Genomic DNA, 16,582 nt, shown 5'->3' on the forward strand with positions numbered 1-16,582 from the left:
CATAGCCGATTGCTAACTACCCGCAGGTGGCAAGTTGTCACAAATATTACATAGCAAGATCTTTGCGCTATAGGTCACCTTATTAGGACTTGCTTAGGCTATAGGCAAGCACGTTTAGAACTGTCACAAGGCTGTGTAGAAGTGGATGTTTAGGTGCCTTTCGGATATGGCATTGCCTATATCGAATGACTTCAGTACAAAGGCATATCTTTCTGTGGTGTTTATTCCGGATGTATCGATGTGTCATGAATGATTATCTCATATTCTCATATTAGACTAGTAGTCCTAACGCAGCCGACAGCGAGCGCCGACGTTGATGAAACAAAACTCTGAAATTCACCATCCGAAACAGATACCACAGAAAGACATGCTTTTTTCAGTAAACCCTCCCCCACGCCGAAACTCTGTAACAGATGCAGAAGGAAAAAGAAAACAGTTGGAACAGCAGATGGAACACAGAAAACAAACACAACAGGAAAAGAAGCTTTTCAATCCATACATCGTCGTACATTCTGTGGGTTATAACACATGCCGTGAAAGTGAAACTCATTGGTGAGAATAATTTGCCGAGGCTTGTATGCATAGCTGATGCTCTGCATGTCAGACAAGGCAGGAGCAGGCGCTCAGGTGCACGAGCGAGGAGTTGAGATGATGATCTCCATGCGAGAGGAGACAGGAGACACAGATCCGGCCTTGACGTTCTCCTTGTGAGGGCTCGACATGTACGAGCGTGGCCCAATGGTAGGAGACTCCGGCATGGCAGTCTTGGAAGAGCCCCCAGAGATATCGGTCAGAGAGTCGCGGGTCAGCGAGAAAGGTCGCGCTCGGTAAATTGGAGTGATGGTGCTGTCAAGAGAATTCAGGCTGCGCGATGACAACGAGCTCAGGCGCGCGCCACTGGCCGGGTTCTTCATGTGTGGATACCTGTAATATCTGGTCAGCGCTGCCAGACTGAAAGATCGTCTTGTCACATACGTGGGCGAAATCGAAGTGGCTGGGGTCCAGTTGGAGCCCACTCCAGCCGGCGAGGTGTAGCTGACCTGAGAGTTAGAGTTGGGCGTCGGGGTCAGGTTGGAAGTAGTCTGCTGAAGTCGCTGGAGAGACGGCGAGGGAGTCGATCCCTGCACAACCTCCACAGAGTAGTTGTACTCGCCAGCACGATAGGCACGGCGCTCATTGCTCTGCTGCTTCAACATCTTCTGGGCCTTGGTATCTGCGAAACGCAAAAGCAGTTTCACGCCATCGTCCTTGGCCATATTGTGGTATTCAGATAACACCATCTCTGCAATCTCACGGGTTTCGAAGCTGCAAGTGTATCAGACACAAATCAGCCATCCATACTGGAAGCTTTACCGTGCGAATCCCACTTCCTTGCTCACACCCGTCTTCTCATCACGGCTAATTTTCTCGGAAACAACACGATAGGGCTCAAAGTGACGACGAAGGTCCTGTGACACAATTTAGCAAATCATCGCCAGCTAGCTTCGTTTCAACTCACAGCTTCGGTCCAATCAATCGGGAGATTGGTGCAGTATATATTGGTGGAAGACCTGTCCTCCAGGTCTTTGAGACGGGAGTTGCGAGATTTCTGGAAAACGTGAGCATTTGACTAACCCTAAAGCTGCCGTAGAAAACCGCACCTGAGCAAAGCTGGCCTGATAGCCAAGATAGAAGAAACCGCGAATGCAGTTTTCGCAGGACTCGAAAGTGTAATACTGAACGAAGCCGAATCTGCGAGAACTATCAGCCAATCCCCGAGACGAAATACTTGGCATGTAATACCCTTTGCATAGGCCAGTGTCCAGATCGACGATTGCCTTGCAGCGCTCGATCTTTCCAAAACGAGTAGCATACGCCTGCAACATCTCGTCCGTGGTCTCAGGGAGAAAGCCTCGAATGTAGACATTGGTGATGCCCTCGCGGTTCTCCAGGCATTTTGCGAGAGTCAGATCGGACGGGTTGGTCCACATGGCGGGCACAGCCCGAGGAATAGCGGGTTCCTGCTGGGTCAGGGCCTCCAGATCCTGTACCACGTATCCATTGTTGGTCTTCATCATCTGCCAGGGGAGAGTGAGGGATCCAAGCTGCGGGCAAAGACCGCTGTAGGAGTAGCCGGTCATGGAATTGGCGTCGACACCAGGCATGAAGGGGGCCGAAAAGTACTGGACGTGGCCGGTGTTTTCGTTCTGAGCACCCTTCTGGCAGTCGCCTGTGCCCCAGGTGCTTTGCTTGTTGTTCGCCGTGTCCTGCAGGTCGTAGTTCATCACATAAGGCCAGTTATACCCTTGCATCGATCCAGTCACCATGTTGGGGTAGACTCCTCCCGATAGGTAAGGGAATTGGCCCAGTTGATCGTTGTGTCCCGTAACAGAGTTCGGAACAAAGGAAGGCATCTGGGTCATGCCACCGAAAAGAGTGGAGTTAGGTACCAGAATAAACGAGTTGTTGTAGCCACTTCGGTTGGCAGTCGACCAGTCCACGTTCGCGTTCATCGCCGCGGGCGTGGTGCCTTTGGCAGCACCATACTTGCCTCGCGAGTTCTGCCAGCTGAGGCCACTGAAAAGCTGGGATAGAGTGGTTCCATCCCCATCGCGAGCCTTGGCATTGGTATGTCCCGAGTTGTACGGAGTGCGAGGCTCATGGTGGTACTGCCCAGTTTGGGGAGCCTGGGTGGCTCCAGCAGAGCTGTCGGTCTGAGAGCCCTTGGTGTGCATCATGAATAGTTTTGAATGGAACTGCCACCCAGTCAGTGAATAGTTCTGGGCACTGAACGAACTATAAGGAAATAGGAGGTAATGAGGACCTAGGGAAGTCATGCAAGGCACCCAATGACAGATCCGATCGATGGCTCGATCCAGGAGCGAATTGAGGGAGAAGAAGTCTTACCTCAGACAGGTGTATATAAACAGATGCTTAGAGACAGCGAGTATTACTGAACAGAGTAACGGTCAGCTCGCCCATCCAGTACCACATCTGTGGGTTGGCATTGAGTGAGATGGACTTACCGTTGAGTAGAAGCGTTTCTGCTCCCAAGTTGTGAGGATGGGTTCTGAGTCAATTAGGGCGTGCGAAGCAAGTGAAGTGCATGATACTCTCAACAGAGTTGATCTATACGGCAATACAAGCCGGTGGTGGGATACACCAGCGTGTGCTGATAGAGGAAGGTGAAAATGAGGATGGGGAATGGATGAAGATGAGATGGAATGGAGATGGGGAAGAGACGGGGTGGGATGGAGGATGAGAGAGAAAGAGAAGAAGAAAGACGAAGACCAAGGCTGCAGCAGGGCAGGCGCAACAGGACTAAGAGAGGAAGGCACGAGGATGTCACGGGGTCTGTCTGGACTTCATGTATTTGTATGGAGCACCTAGTAAGTCGGTACATCTATGAAGGCGAGTAGGGACGAACAGGGGAAATAATCGACAACGCCAGGTAGTCAGAACATGCAACAATGAAAATATCTGCTACTCCGACTTGTCCTGCAGCCACTTGTACACCACCGAGAAGTCTTTGCCCCGATGTGCCTCCTCAACTGCCTTGTAGACATCGCGCGCCTGGTCGCCCAATGTGAGAGGGGTGCCCGACTTCTCCGCCGCCACGAGAGCGAGTCGCAAGTCCTTGTGCATCAGGCTCACCCCGAACCCGCCCTCGTACCCCCGCGAGGCCGGAGCCGTGTCCACCACGCCGGGGACGGGATTGTTCACTTCAGAGGGCCAGCAGCGGCCCGTGGACGAGTTGATCATCTCAGCCAGAGACTTGGGATCCAGCCCCCATCGCACGCCAAGATTCATGGCCTCAGCAGTGGCGATGTTGTTGATGGCCAGGATGTAGTTGTTGGCGAGCTTGCCCGACACGCCCGAGCCGGGGTCGCCGAGGTGCCAGGCCTTCTTGCCCATCAGGGCGAGCACACCGCGCACGCGCTCGATCAGCTGGCCGGTCTGCGAGGAGGCGCCGAACATGAAGGAAAGAGTGCCGGCGCGCGCGCCGACCACGCCCCCGAAACGGGGGCGTCGACGAATCGGCCCTGCTGCGTCGTATGGATGGCATTGGCAATGTCCTTGGACGTTACGGGGTCAATGGTCGAGGTATCGATGAAGAGACGCTCCGCCTCGAGGGGCGGCAGGTCACCGTGTTTGAGGATGGAGTGAAAGACATCAATGACATGTTGAGACTCGGGCAGACTGGTGATCATCACTGTCTAGAAAGACGATCAGTGAACGCTCGTTATTGCCGCGAGGAAATATAGGTGAACTCACTGATTTCTCGGCCACTTCGCGCGCATTGTCTGCGATCTCGACCTTGCCCTCCCCACTACCCCCCGCTGCCTCCTCGGCCTCGGCAGCAAAACGCGCGGCCGTCTCATCGTTGACGTCGCGCACAATCAACGTGTCGGATGCGGGGATCTTGGCGCGCAAGTTCTTGGCCATGTTGTAGCCTGCCAGCCATTGTTAGTGTATCGTTTCTCACCGGCCCGACACAATGGTAAATCAAAAAGTATCACTAAACGTACCCATCTGGCCCAGACCAATAAAGCCCCACGTCGCATCGCGGCGGAGCGTTGTTGCAAAGGAGCGGGTACTCGACGGCCAGCGTCGGCACGGCGTGTAGAAGAAATTCGCCCTCCGCGGGAGGGCCAGCGCTGAGCGGACACTCATGGTGTGTGTTCAAGGATTCACAGTTCGCACTTCTTGCCGAGGCTGGAACCGACAGCAGCCACACGCAGTGGATGATGGGGGCTAGATCAAGCGTTTGTTTAGTTCGCGGTCGGCAGTTGTAGAGTCAGGAGTGAACCAACAACGACACCAACAGAAGAAGGTCGGTAATAAAATTATAAAATAAGACAGAGGTGCAAGGAAGGGGGTATTTAACCATGTAACGCGGACGTGCAACCCATCAATTGATGTTCGTTGCGCCGCGGATTTCCGAGGGTCAATAATGCGGGGAAGCCCGGAGCAGACATTCCCGGTCACGTGGATATTTACTATAAGCGTCGAGGTAGATACGGAAGGTTGAAGGATGAATGAAATAAACTAATATGAACTGAGATGGTATACACAAACAATCCCATCCAGGCCAAAGGGTATGACGGCACCCAACGCCCGGTAAATGCCCTCGTCTTCGAAATGCAGAACAAATGAATGAAATGAAAAAGAAAAACAGACTACCGCGGACTCGTAGGATGACTAGTTGGTCCCGACAGGTACTCCTGGGGCACCTTGGGCACGCGCGGCGAGTTAGCCGTCTGCGTAACCGCGCGCTGCTGGACACGCAGGAGATCACGCTGGCGCTCCTTCTCCCGGTTCGTCGCGGTGCCGCCCGTGAGTCGACGCATGCCGCTGCGGATCATCGACTCCAGCGAGTGCGAGCCGTCCGTGGCGCTGCGGACCATGGGAGGGTACTGCGCCGCAGTCCGGCGAGCGGTGGTGGGTCGTTCGTCCACATCTGAGTGGACTTCGTCGATCTCGTCGTCCGAGATGAAAGCCGAGTCGTTCATGCCAAAGAGGGGGTTGCTGGTGTTGATAGCAGGAACGTGGGGGAACAGGTTGTTGGCCGGCGAAGTCACAGACCGGATATGGGAGACAGGACGTATGGTTTGTTGTGCGGAGGAGCTGGGGGGCGCTGTCGCGGTAGAGTGCGAACTGTCGAAGCGGAAATTGGGAGGTCGCGACTCGGCGAGGCCATTGTGGAAGGAAGAGGTGGAGCCCGTTCGGGCGAGTGACTTGCGCAGAATCGGGGCGGTCTGCTGGTCGTAGAGATGTGCATTGGTGTCCACGTAAGTGCCGGTGAACCCGCGGAGCATGGGAGGAGCCATGTGGTGAAGAGGAGGGCCAGTCGGCTCTGTCTCGTCGAAGAAGTCGTCCAAGCTATCTAGCTTTTGGACAATATCGCCCATGTTGCCATCCGTCTGTGTGTCAATCGACTTCATGGTATCGGCTCGCATGGGGAAGAAAGAATCGCTGTATCTGTCCGCCCGGAAGAATTCCACGTCGGGCGTCATGGTTTCTGGGGCGCTCATGTCATCGGCCTCGGCACAAGTGTAGAACACAGCATGGACGTTATTGCGCGTCTGGCTAGACTGGGTTGCAGGCATGGGGACCGACCAGCCCGTGGGTTCAGGAATGCCGTACAGACTCTGGATCCGCTCGTACTCTTTACGGATAGCCCGAGAAGAGGTAGCCGAAGCCATACTCATCCGGAGGTGATGGCGCTCCATCGGATTGCCGGCGACGGTCATGATGTGATCCAAAACTTCCAGGGCTTGAGGGCAGAGATCGGTCTGGAGAAGTCGCAGCAACGGGGAGATCAAATCAGGACCATGACATGTGACCTCCGTTCGGCGCATATCCACCTCCGGGATCAAGACACAGAGGATCTTCATCGTCTTGACTCGGAACCAATCCGTAGAGTTGGTCAGAAGGCCCATGAGAAAGATGAGGCATTGGAAGTCCAATTGTGGGAAATAGTAAGACTTGATCTCGGTGATGATGTGATCCAGAAAGACGCCGGCCGTCTTGTACTGCTGGTTTGCGAACCCAAACAGGGACGCTGCAAGGCGAGGACACCGCTCATTCTCCGCCACGCGGGCCAGGAGGCTGGCCCGCATAATAGGTTTGGGATCACTGAAGTCCTGCTCGAAACATTGCAGGAAATGGGGAAGATTGGACAATACAGTGAACAACTGCCGAGTCCCGTCACCGATGAGTTCGTTGTTCGGAAGCCCGCTTAGAACATGAAGAAGATCCAATGTGCGGTTGAAAGACTCGGATGATTTGAGACCTTTGAAGACCAAGTCCTGGAGACCATCGAAGCCGCCCTCCCACTTGGGCGGTTGGCTTTCCATCAGCTGCTTCACCACGCCGGGATCGCTCAAGTCAATCCGGTCCAAGAACTTTTCCAGCATGCCAATACTTTCAATGAACTCGGTTTCATGAATCGTGTTCAGACAAGCGCAAGTTGTCCAGAATAGTTGAGGGTAGTGCAACAGATCCGACGGTGACAAGGAGCTGATAATGATCTTCAATGTAGTGAGAATCTCCATCGAGAACGTCTGGTAGTCCGACTCCTCGTCGGCGATCGTGTTCGAAAGTCGAGCAAGCATATCGGCCAACATGCGTGAATCCAAGGAGGTTGAGATGCAGCGGAAGATCTGGAATGAGCGGCAGGCGAGATGGCGCACGGGACACGAGGTCGCCCAATTCAAGGCCTCTTTCGCCCACAAGTCGCCGACGCCCTCGTATGCAAAGCCGAAGAACTGGACCACCATCCGGGAAACCGCAGCCATGGAGGTCGGCACACTTCGGTCCTCGTCTTCTTCCTCCTTGCCGTGGTTCTCCTCATATTCCCAAACAACGCCGGGGTCGCTCTTTCGGATTGACTCGACGAAATCCTCGATGGATTGCCGGGCGCCTATGGGGGCATCATCCTCAAGCTTTGCTGCGACCAGTTCGTGAATTAGATGGACCAGCATCTCACGAGACTGCTCCTGCACTGTAACGGTGTAGTGATCCCAAAGGATGAGGACGACATGAACAAGTTTGACAACATCGTTGAGGGTAAGGGTAACGGGAGCAACCATGAGATCCACCAGGAATATGAGAGCTACCTGGCCGAGAGAAAGACCTGCTGATTTGTTTCCAACGGGGAGTACCGTGCCCAGGTCCGCAACATAAGGGAGGCTCTTGGTGTCTGGAGGAGCGGGGCTGATGTCTTTCCGCTCTTGCACCATATTCTTGGGCATGATTTGCATCAAGAAGAACTCAATGACCTTCGACCCGGCCGGAGTGCCTGACAGGAATACCACAATTTGCTTGGCGTACTCCACAAAGTTCTGTTCCTTGCGCTCCAAGCACAGGCTGATAATAAAGTCGAGGACCAATTGTACGTTCCCGCCGTGGGGGCCAGTCGCCAGGGCTTGCCACAATGCTTGCACTTGGTTCGGCAAAATATTACTGCAGCGAATCGTAATCTCAAAGAGATTCGCAAGAAGCATGTACGATTTGGCCGTTGGTCCTCCATTCGAATCGACCTGCAACTCCATGGTTTGGACCCAGGGCAGAATGGCGGCAACCATATTTCGCTGACTGTCTGGTCGAAGGTTTCTGAAGTGCAGAGAGAACTCAGAGAAGAGCGTAAATGCCAGATCGGAATGTTGCTTTGCCAGTCGCTTGGAGGTCTCGAACTGAGCGAGCTTGTACACCGCCGTAGTTTTGTCGGAAATGCTGATATCAAAGTCTTGAATCCTGGAGCTCTTCTGCTGGCGTTCCTCGAGTCTTCGGAGGAGTTTAGCAGACTTCATGCGGATCTCGCGCTTTTGGTTGCCGAGAGTCACCAAGACGGCTCCCAAAATTCGCCAGAATCGCAAGTTGTAATCTGGATGCTCAATGAGCACCTCAGTCACTACCTCGAAGTAGCTCTCCAGGGCCTTCGGCCGTTCCGTCACATAGCACATCTCGATTGATCGCTCCATCAGGTAAGTGTGTTCCTTGTTATGAACGATCAAGTTTTTAAGGGCCCGTCGGCCGATCGAGTGCCACTTGTCGCTGACAGTGTTGAAAATGATGTCAATCCATGAAAGCATGCGGCCAACATCGAACTGAAGGACAGAGCCACTTTCGGTTGTGATGCTAATCGGGCCAGCCTATTGAAGTTAGTAGGACGTTTGTCAAAGTTGCAAAAAGCCAACACTTACACAGAGAGACGCCATGGTACTCAAAGCAGCAGCCCGCAGGTTCTTTTTCTCAATCTCCATACCAGCAGCGGTGTTACGCGTCTCCCCACTTTCATGTGGCTGAGCTACGGAAAACTTGCGCATGTTCTCTTCTCTTTCGGAGATCTGTGCCTGGTTGGGAGAATAGCCACACCAATCCTCCATCAGAGAGAACGAAGATTTGCGAGACTCAAAGGGCATCCAGCGAGATGAATCCTTGGTACGGTTGATGCCTTCGAACAGCTCCTCCATCAGCCCACAGTAATGAAATCGTAAGCGCTGGAACTCCCAGTCATTCTGGACCTCTGCATCACTGAGGAAAATCCTGATGTCTTTGGCATATGTGACAAGGTTGTTGACGATCCAGTCGTCGTTGTAGACTTCCGGTTCTTGGAGGAAATGTGAGGTGAGTTTGTAGACATGGGTGACTTCGGTCCGCAGCCGGTCGGTCTTCCTGTTTCGTCGAGGACTGCTAGGGGTGCGGTAATGGGTGCCAATTCTGATCTTGGCCTCCTCATTGCAAGTGGTTACTGCGTACTGCAAGGATTCCAGAAGAGTGCGGTAGAGATTCTTGTGGATCGACCCTAGGGCCACAACGATTGCATTTCTGATCGAGTCTCGCTCGGCAGAAAGCAAGGGGATAACGAAAGCAAAAAGACTTCGAGCCGAGCTGATCTTGTCTTGGGACTGCTGGGCACCCTTAGAGGCTTTGCGTGCATGCTGGGCATTTGCCAGCTGGCTCTGGGATTGAGCACCCACACTGGTAACGGTGGTACATGCCATGACTAGATAGAGCTTCCATTGCTCAATCAAAATCTCCGCAGTCATATTGCTTCTGCCCAAGGGCCGGTTCTGGTATCCCTCCGCAATGTTGTACTGCGGGAATCTGGTGCTTTCTGCCAAAGCGGTGATGGTCTTGTGCATCTGAACAAGTCGCGCGCACACAATCTCCCTTCCCAATGTCACGGCAAAGGGGCAAGCATCAAAGCTGACTCGGATGATATTGGGGAACACTTTTGCCCACAGTGTGGAGTCGTAGGAAACCTCGCTGCTGCAGAGTTCGATCAGCGTGTTGTTAGAGGCACTCCTTCTCTTGCCCTTTTGGATTCGACTGCGCTCCGCAACGGTGAGTTGCTCGTCATTGAGATCCAGAATTTGCTGAGAATCGGCTTCGAGAATTCGGATGATTCTAGTGTTCTCTTTGCCCAGCGCGTTGTCGAACTCGGTAATCAGACGAAGAACGTTGATGGCAAAGGCCCGAACTCTTCGGGACTGTGAGCATAGGAAAAACAGGCCATGTGACTCAATCTCCTCAACATGAGCAAGCACGCTGGACAGGTCAAGATGCAAAGCTCGGTTTCCTGAAACAGACTTCTCCGGTTGTTCAAAGGCGGCTCCTTTCGTTTTCTGCTTGATCTCGTCGATCCAGATCCCAAGCAACTCGACATAAAGTCGCAATGTCGATTCAATATGGCCCGGCCCAAGCATTCCTTCATCAGACATGGTGGAATACCTGGCGTCAAAGTTGAAGATGAACCGTGCAAACCCAATTGTGACTTGCTGGGCATGCGACTGCCGCGCAATGGCCTTGAGTGACTCCGCCGAAGATGTAGCGATGTTCGACTGAACATGGGCCGTTCCCGTGCAAAGAAGGTTGATGAGAGAGTTGAAGGGAATATGGTCAGAGAGGCAACGGGGAAGGGCTTGAACAGCCACATGCATCAGGTCGTAAAATCCTTGCTTTTGGTCCAACGTGGTGAGATGGTCATCGCGTCGCCCAAAGCCGAACGCTTCTGAGATGGGAGTCTTGGGGGTAGTTCCGCCGAATTTCTCATCCAGGGCGGCCTGGCCTCCAAACGCGTTGTCACACAAGAGGGTGATTTTGCCCAGCACCTCACAGAACCGGACGTAGTATTCTCTCACGTTGTCGTTGAGCCTTGCCGTGTTGACTGGTCGCCATGACAGGGGATCTGGCTGTTCTGTAGAGCTCGCCGCCCTGGGTTCAACAAGCAAATGTGGCCGGTGGAAGTTTATGGGAGCTGAAGCATCCGTAAATGGATTCGGAACGGATCCAGTCAGTATTGGAGGGCAGAGCTGGTCACCATTCTCCAGGTCAGACATGATTGCGAGGAAGGCGCGGATGCCAATGACCATTTTCTCCGGCTCCATTTGTTCGATCTTCAATTCTCGGCCAGACAAAAACAGGTCTGAGTTGATCAGAGGAAAGATGATGCTCTTGAAGCAAACATCAGGGTGCTTAAACCCAATCATACGAATCAGCTGAATCAACGGGTCGGCAACAGCAGGCTCGGTGCTCAAGTATGTCCTTCGTCCGGTGGGCAACACGATCTTCGCCACTTCCTCGACTTTGCGCAGCGTGGTATTTGGGGAATCGGAATAGCGGAAGAAATATGTCCAAACCAAACGGCAGACGGCTTGCAGTGCTGGTCCACGAGTGGGACGATCCTTCAGGCGCGGCGGCAAGCTTTGGATCATCGAAAGCCACTGGGAGGTAAATGTCTCTTTGGCCGAGATACAGAGCAGGAGAACATGCAAAGAGAATGCCGACGTCCAGTGACGAGGCTTGGTCAACAACAGTGCCAGCCGTGGTTGGACTAGATCGATAAATTCCTTCCATCGAGGGAGCGAAAGGTCACAGTTCGGGTTAGCCGCCACGGGAAGGAGGAGTTTCTCGATCAGATAGCAATATGCCTGTTTGATGCGTTGCCCATGGGCATTGACGAACAAGCGTGCCAACGCCTTCATGAAATCGCATGTTCGACTCCATCCTTCGGGGCCTGTCGGAATCCGTAGATACCTCATCCCCAGAATCAGCAGCTCTGCCTTGGCGTCTCCTTCCCGTGATGGTCCTCGCACTGTCTCGTCCTTCTGGAAGCGTTCGAGCTCGGTTATGAAGCGGTTGGTGACGCTGGAGAAATTTCCCTCGCTCATGATGCCCAAGAGCTGACCGTAGATCCTCCAGTTGGCCATCCGAAGAGGCGACGCTGAAATCTGTTCGGGATCGACTGTCTTCAGTTGGCCAAAGACAATGTCTTCCAGGCGATCGGCCATATCCAGCGTGATCGAAGCCAGGCTGCTCTGGTTGAAAATCTCGATCAAAACACGACAGACCAGATAGACAGAAACCGTGGCCCGTCTCTCCACCAGCGCGATATCATCGTGACGGGCGAGGAAGGGTGTGGATTGCTGCGCACGTTCCGCTGCAGAAGTATGGTCTCCAGGGACTTGAGTCGGTTCGGTGTTGCGGCGCATCAACCCGTTTTCCGTGGCGGTTGGCTTGGACTGGTCGTTCGTGATCTGTCTCGCAGTGATCGCAGCATCTCCCTTGGCCTTCCGCCAAAACATAATGGTATCGATCAAGGGCTTTGGTTTCTGGCGAGCGATGTGTCCCAGGGCCGAGATCAACTGGTCAAACGTCGGGTCTGCTCCAGGGCCACAAACCTCCTCCACCGGAGCATCCGACTCGCCCAGCTTCATGATGGCCTGGTTGATCTTGCTGTCGGCTTGACCGACAAACGAGTTGAACAGGTGATGGAGCGCATACTCGCCGACCGTTTTGGATTCGGAATGGTGTTTCGAGTGCGAGCGGCTGTGGGATCGATTGCGCTTGTCTTTGCCTCCAGAGTTAATGCGTCGGTGAGCCACGCTCGCGGGATTGCTGGCCATCGCTTCTTCCGTATCATTGTCCTGGATGGTACTCAAATGATGACTCGACGCCATCCCGGAGGATGTTTGATAGGTTGGATGGGCATCGACCAGATCCAGCCGATTTGCTTCGTCAAAGGAAGCCCCACGGCCGAGGGAGGCGATCAATTCAGGGCTCAGAGGGCTTGCTGAAGTATTCGAGCCAGCCATGCTTGCGTTGCGTGAATGCTGCATGCCATGTACGATCGAGGTCTGGCGATGGTGGCCGTAGGAATTGGACGGTCGCCTTTCCAATCCCATGTCATATCCAGCTGCAGGACGCGTGACATCAGGGCTTTTGGATCCAGAGTGGCCACGCCGGGGTTGTAAGGTTGGGGGTAGTGCAGAGGGATCTGCTGCTCTGCCCCGGACCGCTGAAGACTCACGGCTGTGCATCGGGGTCGACTGCGTGGTCCGGGTGCCTCGGCGCTCCAGTGGGGAGGTGAGATTATGGTGCGACGCGGAATGTAGCTCGTCAGGGATGAGGGGGGAGGGTTGCTTGCTGGCCGGGGCCAGTCTTTGCAGAATGTGAGGCCACTATTGTAATGTGCCGCAGTTAGATCTCGTGTTGGAGCGGATGCGGTGTCGCGACCCCAGGGGACGTGGATGAGGCCGGAGGGTTGACGGCGGGTCGCGAGGCCAGGCCGAAACACTTACTGGCGACAAGATCAAACGGGACCCATTGCGCTCTTAGGTTGTATTGGAGACGAAGGCAGACAGGTGGTAGCACATAGTGGCTCCATCAGCCTGGAAGGAGTGAGGTGGTGTGAGAGAGTGTTTGAGTGTGAGTGAATAATGAGAGAGCCTGAAAAATGATGTGATGCCATGTTTATCGGGCGCACGGGGTTTGGCCTCCACCATACACTACGCGCCTGTCTACCTGGCTAGCACCACCACTGTAGTGGATCGGTATACTATGTATTCTTATGCTCAACTATTTTAGCTCTAGTCTATGCAGGTACAATCTACTCTTCACTCAAAAGGAAGTTGGGGTGGCGAACCTAGGCTTGGCAGTGGTGGTAGAGAACGCGATATATATATTGGAGAACACAGTGCAAGTATACCGACACGTTCGATAGATCCATCCTAGTCTGTGTCTGGGGTCCAGATGCCTAGGTGGAATATTTGACTTTTTCGGTAGTTACATAAAACCAATAATGCACAGTGGTCCAATTGAACTCTTATCACATGAAACCCCCAACCATGAACCCGTGGAGCAGGGAGACTGCCTAGGCGGTTTGTCGGCGCGAGCGGCGGCTTTCGGACCATGCGACAATCCGGTAGAGTATATATAGAGAGAGGGAGTGTACATAATCAGTAAAAGATTAGACCGACCATACAGATAATTTCTCCAGACCCAAAATCAATTATCCCGCGGAATCCGCCCGTGGCCACGGAACCCTCGCCCCGTCAAGGCGGCACTCGGCAACCACACGCACCACGGCAGGACAGCACGGGAGATACTTCACAAACACCAAACCGAGATCGCATTCCGTTCCCTGCCACTCGGCTTCTCCACACTTTATATAGGAGCCTTGATCTTCTCCAGATTTTTATTTCCACCACTTTCTCCTACCATACCTAAATCTAACATAGTCCGGAACGTGACCAGCTCCACTCGCGATCAGACCACTTTGCCTTTCTTTCCTCCGTCCTTCCTTCGCCCTCTCTTTCCTCTCGGGGATTCTATTATTTTGTGGGAGATTCTCCTTCTTTCCTCTTTTCTTTCTTTCTTTCTTTTTTCTTTCCTCCTCCTCTCTCTTCCCTCCGAGCCTCTTTCGGGTCTTCCTCTCCCTCTCGCACGTGGCTTGAAATTCTCCACCTCTGCCACCCCGAACCCCCCCGAAAAACCCCCAAGGCCCCCCGTGAGTCCGCACACTCAACACCAACCGCGCCATGGCCCAACTCGACACCCTCGACCTGGTGGTCCTGGTCGCCCTGCTGGTCGGTAGCGTCGCCTACTTCACCAAGGGCACCTACTGGGCAGTCCCCAAGGACCCCTATGCCTCGGCTGGCGCCGCCATGAACGGGGCCGCCAAGGCCGGCAAGACTCGCGACATCGTGGAAAAGATGAACGAGACGGGCAAGAATTGTGTCATTTTCTATGGATCGCAGACGGGTACCGCCGAGGACTACGCCTCGCGACTGGCCAAGGAGGGCTCCCAGCGCTTTGGCCTGAAGACCATCGTGGCCGATATTGAGGATTATGACTATGAGACCCTGGACAAATTCCCCGAGGACAAGATCGCATTCTTCGTGCTGGCTACCTACGGAGAGGGCGAGCCCACCGATAACGCCGTGGAGTTTTACCAATTCTTCACGGGTGACGATGTCGCGTTTGAGAGCGGCGCCACCGCCGATGACAAGCCTCTGTCGTCGCTCAAGTATGTCACTTTCGGTCTGGGCAACAACACTTACGAGCACTACAACGCCATGGTCCGCCAGGTCGATGCGGCGCTGACCAAGCTGGGTGCGACGCGCATCGGTACTGCGGGCGAGGGCGATGACGGCGCGGGCACCATGGAGGAAGATTTCCTGGCTTGGAAGGAGCCCATGTGGGCTGCCCTGTCCGAAGCCATGGATCTGCAGGAGCGCGAGGCCGTCTACGAGCCGGTGTTCTCCATTACCGAGGACGATGAGAAGACGCCCGAGGACGAGACCGTGTACCTGGGTGAGCCGACGGCAGCGCACCGCGAGGGCCGCGCCAAGGGCCCCTTCTCCGCGCACAACCCGTACATTGCCCCGATCGTTGAATCCCGTGAGCTCTTTGCGGTTAAAGACCGCAACTGTCTGCACATGGAAATCAGCGTCGCCGGCAGCAACCTCAGCTACCAGACTGGTGACCACGTTGCCGTCTGGCCCACCAACGCCGGCGCCGAGGTTGACCGGTTCCTGCAGGTGTTTGGCCTGGAGGAGAAGCGCCACTCGGTGATCAGCATCAAGGGCATTGATGTCACGGCCAAGGTCCCCATCCCTACTCCGACCACGTACGATGCCGCTGTCCGCTACTACATGGAAGTCTGCGCCCCCGTGTCCCGTCAGTTCGTCGCCACCCTGGCCGCCTTCGCTCCGGATGAGCAGGCGAAGGCTGAGATTGTCCGCCTGGGTAGCGACAAGGACTACTTCCACGAGAAGATCTCGAGCCAGTGTTTCAACATCGCCCAGGCGCTGCAGAGCATCACCTCCAAGACCTTCACCGCTGTGCCATTCTCACTGCTCATCGAGGGTCTCAACAAGCTCCAGCCGCGGTACTACTCCATCTCGTCGTCCTCTCTGGTGCAGAAGGACAAGATCAGCATCACGGCTGTGGTCGAGTCTGTTCGTCTACCAGGTGCCTCGCACTTGGTCAAGGGTGTGACCACCAACTACCTATTGGCGCTTAAGCAGAAGCAGAACGGCGACCCTGCCCCTGATCCACACGGCCTCACTTATCAGATCACCGGCCCCCGCAACAAGTACGATGGCATCCATGTGCCCGTCCACGTCCGTCACTCCAACTTCAAGCTGCCCTCGGATCCGTCCAAACCGATCATCATGGTTGGCCCGGGTACAGGTGTGGCCCCCTTCCGCGGATTCATCCAGGAACGTGCTGCGCTGGCCGCCAAGGGCGAGAAGGTTGGCACCACGGTCCTGTTCTTTGGATGCCGCAAGAGCAACGAGGATTTCCTCTACCAAGATGAGTTCCAGGTAAGTCTTTTCTTAGGGTTCTTAATGACGATGTTAACCATTCTTTCAGGCATACCAGGAGCAACTGGGTGACTCGCTCAAGGTCATTACGGCCTTCTCCCGCGAATCTTCCCATAAGGTATACGTTCAGCACCGCCTGAAGGAGAACGCCTCACTGGTCAGCGACCTGCTGAAGCAAAAGGCCAATTTCTACGTCTGCGGTGACGCCGCCAACATGGCCCGAGAGGTCAACACGGTGCTGGGCCACATCATCGCCGAGCAGCGCGGCATGCCAGCCGAGAAGGGCGAGGAGATGGTCAAGCACATGCGCAGTAGCGGCAGCTACCAGGAAGACGTGTGGTCATGATTATCGTTTTTCTTTCTCCCCCTTGTCTCATGTCTAGATGACCGAGCATTATATACTCATCTGTTTTTGTGTTGAATAGCCTTTTTTTCCCCCTGTATGTTTCGCATTTTCAGGTTCGATTGGGGAACTCGGGATGGCT

The 16,582-nt window shown here is 54.4% G+C and overlaps 4 protein-coding genes across 4 annotated transcripts; 1 reads left to right on the forward strand and 3 right to left on the reverse strand.

The window, feature by feature from the left end:
• Window positions 1-623: 623 nt before the first annotated feature.
• Window positions 624-2,714, reverse strand: N7474_007629 (uncharacterized protein; the record flags this gene model as incomplete). The annotated part of the gene is made up of 6 exons (XM_057199039.1): window positions 624-924; window positions 976-1,305; window positions 1,354-1,448; window positions 1,499-1,588; window positions 1,641-1,731; window positions 1,783-2,714. 6 exons carry the CDS (start codon window positions 2,712-2,714, stop codon window positions 624-626), a joined length of 1,839 nt encoding a protein of 612 aa, XP_057049740.1.
• Window positions 2,715-3,462: 748 nt separating this feature from the next.
• N7474_007630 (uncharacterized protein) lies at window positions 3,463-4,653 on the reverse strand (the record flags this gene model as incomplete). Its single annotated transcript, XM_057199040.1, has 4 exons — window positions 3,463-3,936; window positions 4,002-4,196; window positions 4,255-4,433; window positions 4,509-4,653. 4 exons carry the CDS (start codon window positions 4,651-4,653, stop codon window positions 3,463-3,465), a joined length of 993 nt encoding a protein of 330 aa, XP_057049741.1.
• A 506-nt stretch (window positions 4,654-5,159) lies between these two features.
• N7474_007631 (putative cell morphogenesis protein (PAG1)) lies at window positions 5,160-13,093 on the reverse strand (the record flags this gene model as incomplete). The annotated part of the gene is made up of 3 exons (XM_057199041.1): window positions 5,160-8,607; window positions 8,698-12,947; window positions 13,085-13,093. 3 exons carry the CDS (start codon window positions 13,091-13,093, stop codon window positions 5,160-5,162), a joined length of 7,707 nt encoding a protein of 2,568 aa, XP_057049742.1.
• A 1,213-nt stretch (window positions 13,094-14,306) lies between these two features.
• cprA (NADPH--hemoprotein reductase cprA) lies at window positions 14,307-16,443 on the forward strand (the record flags this gene model as incomplete). Its single annotated transcript, XM_057199042.1, has 2 exons — window positions 14,307-16,097; window positions 16,147-16,443. 2 exons carry the CDS (start codon window positions 14,307-14,309, stop codon window positions 16,441-16,443), a joined length of 2,088 nt encoding a protein of 695 aa, XP_057049743.1.
• Between the last annotated feature and the right edge of the window lie 139 nt (window positions 16,444-16,582).

The sequence above is a fragment of the Penicillium riverlandense genome (genome assembly GCF_028828495.1).
Source record: "Penicillium riverlandense strain IBT 135883 chromosome Unknown utg000007l_segment0_segment0, whole genome shotgun sequence".
NCBI lineage: Eukaryota > Fungi > Ascomycota > Eurotiomycetes > Eurotiales > Aspergillaceae > Penicillium > Penicillium riverlandense.